The sequence below is a fragment of the Microtus ochrogaster genome, linkage group LG8 (genome assembly GCF_000317375.1).
Source record: "Microtus ochrogaster isolate Prairie Vole_2 linkage group LG8, MicOch1.0, whole genome shotgun sequence".
Classification (NCBI taxonomy): domain Eukaryota; kingdom Metazoa; phylum Chordata; class Mammalia; order Rodentia; family Cricetidae; genus Microtus; species Microtus ochrogaster.
This window is the reverse complement of record NC_022033.1, coordinates 25,121,155-25,123,806: the sequence shown is the minus strand read 5'-3', so window position 1 is coordinate 25,123,806 and position 2,652 is coordinate 25,121,155. Positions and strand designations below refer to the sequence as shown.

General features: G+C 46.5%; 1 protein-coding gene across 1 annotated transcript in view; it reads right to left on the bottom strand.

The window, feature by feature from the left end:
- Positions 1-1,135: 1,135 nt before the first annotated feature.
- The window catches only part of Defb115 (defensin beta 115), a 5,449-nt gene continuing 3,932 nt past the window's right edge, over positions 1,136-2,652 (bottom strand). The window contains exon 3 of the mRNA XM_013352239.1: positions 1,136-1,208. Within this exon, the coding sequence (XP_013207693.1) occupies positions 1,201-1,208 (8 nt within the window). The 3' untranslated portion in view covers positions 1,136-1,200. The remainder of the gene's footprint in view (positions 1,209-2,652) is intronic.

Here is a 2,652-nt window from a genome sequence, read left to right as displayed (position 1 = left end):
CCAAAGCCACAGAGAAACCCTGTCTCGAAAAAAACAAAAAAAAAAAAAAAACAAAAAAAAACCCCAAAAAACAGTGTTCTGGAATCTGCAAACCAAAGACACTCTTTCCCCACAAGTTGCTCTTAGTGGTGGTGCTGACGATACTGTAGCAGCAGAAGGCAAACCAGAACAGAGCAGTGCTGTTGACTAGGTGCCAGCCACTGTTATGGAAAGTACTTTAACAATGTAAAGGTGTGTTTCCTTTGTTTCTGGGGCATTTGCTTAATTATGAAAAGATGTGGTGTGTTTGTTTCACCTTGCCTGCCCAAGGCACCTGATTGGTCTAATAAAAGGCTGAATGATCAATAGCTAGGCAGGCAGAGTAGATAAATAAGAGGAGGGATCTAGGCTTGAGAGAAAGAAGGAGGAGGAGAAGGAAGAGGAGGAAGAGGAGAAGGAGGAAGAAGAGGAGGAGGGGGGTGAGAAGAGGAGGAAGAAGAGGAGGGGGGGGGAGACATGCATGCCTGGGGCCAAAAGCCAGGAGGCTGCCAGACAGATAGACAGATATAGAGACAGTAGGAATAAGATACACAGAAGAAAGAAACAATAAAAAGCTCAAGGCAAAAGGTAGATAAAGAGAAACAGGGTAATTTAAGTTAAAAGAACTATCCAAAATGGGGCCAAGCATTCATAACTTATAAGAAGTCTCCATGTTATGATTTGGGAGCTGGCTGATGGCTCCAAAGAATAAAACCTGGTACAAGCCACCTTGTAATTCCTTTTTGAGACAAAGTCCCCCGCAAGTCTGGAACTCAACACTTGAGAAAGGCTGGCTAGTCAGTGAGTCTCCCATCCTGCGCCCCAACATTAGGACTGAAAGCACCCAGCTTTCCTAAGTGAGCGCTGAGAGTCAAATGCGGGCCCTCAGGCTTACACACCAAGCACTTCACCAATCGAGCCATCTCCCCAGTCCCACTTTGGAAATTTTTAAAAGCAAAATTAAAACTTTCAGATTTGGATTTCAGGGCAGCATTTAGGACATGACTGCCATGGGGTGTTTGCATTTGTTTAATTGCTGTCATTAAAAAGTACCACCGACTGGGTGACTTGAGTTTATTTTCTCACAATTCTGAGGACAAAGTCCAAAGTGCAAATATCAGTAGAGCTGGTTCTCTTTGGCATCTCTCCTTGGCTGGCTGATGACCAGGGTCTTCCTGGGTCTTAGCATTCTGTGTGTCACAATGATTTGCAAACAATTAGGTCTGAACTTTCTCTCATGAGAACATTAATCATACAGCATTAGGGCCCACCTGAACAATCCCATTGTACTTCCATTTCAGAGATGAGCTGAAGCCACAATTGGTAAGGAGGCTTAGCCTGCCCTACAGATGTGTCCAGATTTCCTCCGTATCCTCCTCACTTCTACGTAACTGTGAGTCTGGAGACATGTTGACACAGTGTGAACTCCTTAGGAAGAGCAGGATACCCAATGACATGGGTCCCAAACATCTTTTTGTTCCCAAGGATCTTGACAAGAATGGAAGGACACTAAGGATAGGACAAGACTGGGGTGCCCAGTACATATCCTAAAGGACCTTAGCACCCCAAAGAACACTGGAAACTGAGCATGCAAGTGTTAGATGCATCTTTGGAGTCTGGACACAATGACTAGAGGCAAGGATGGGGTCAAGGCATGCACACCTAACCTGGGAGCTCCTCTCCGTGTCCCATACCAACAGTTCACGCTGCTGTCACTGGACCCTGGCAGGGTCCTCTGCCCCATGCATTGTCACTGTATTCACCTGTTGGTGATTTCAATAAAGCCTCCACCTCACGGGACAACTCTAGCTATTTCCTTAGTGTCTGGGGGAACCTGGCCCACTTCCCTAGCCTAGCTGGGCTATTCCACCACTGCATCTCCCTAAGAGATGGACAAACCCAAGATCCAGTCTCTGGTTTGCTCTGCCATTCAAGTGCTAACCAGGCCCAACCCTGTGTAGCTTCTGAGACCTAGCAGGTGCACTCAGGTCGCGGTGGCTCCACACGCTATATGTCCCAAGGACATCTGTGAAATTCCTCCTTGTAGGATTACAGTGGTGGAGGGAACACGTGATGTAAACTGATGAGGAAATGCATTGAGAAGCAATTGGAAGGACTGTCCTGCCTCCTCAAACTTCATTTCCTCTTCTGGCCAAGGGGCATCGTATTTATTCCTTGCACATAATAAAGATTTTAGCATAGGCTAAGCTGTCTGTTGTTTTTACTGTTTTCACCTCCCATCTTCTTGGGGCAGGAGTGGCTGCTTCCTGGTCACTGGACACGACCGACCATCTTTGGGCAGTCCTCTGTGACTATGGGCTTTGGGACTGAAAGGCCATCTAGCAAAGCGTGGGGCAAAGCATTAAGCTAGAGAGGGAAGAGGGGATCTTCTGGATCCTATTGGTTCATCCTGTCTCTCTAGGAAGAGACATCACGTAAGAATCTGCAGCCAAGGTGCAGTTTACACCTGGAAACTTTCAGGGACTAGGAGCTTCTGCTCACAGTCTCGGGGATGCAGGAACTAGATGCCACCAAGTTCTTATGCTGTAAGAACCAATATTTTCAACTGACATTATTGGTTGTGTTATCCAACCCAAAAAGTGCTAGACGATGGGCTAAAGGCTGACATAAACT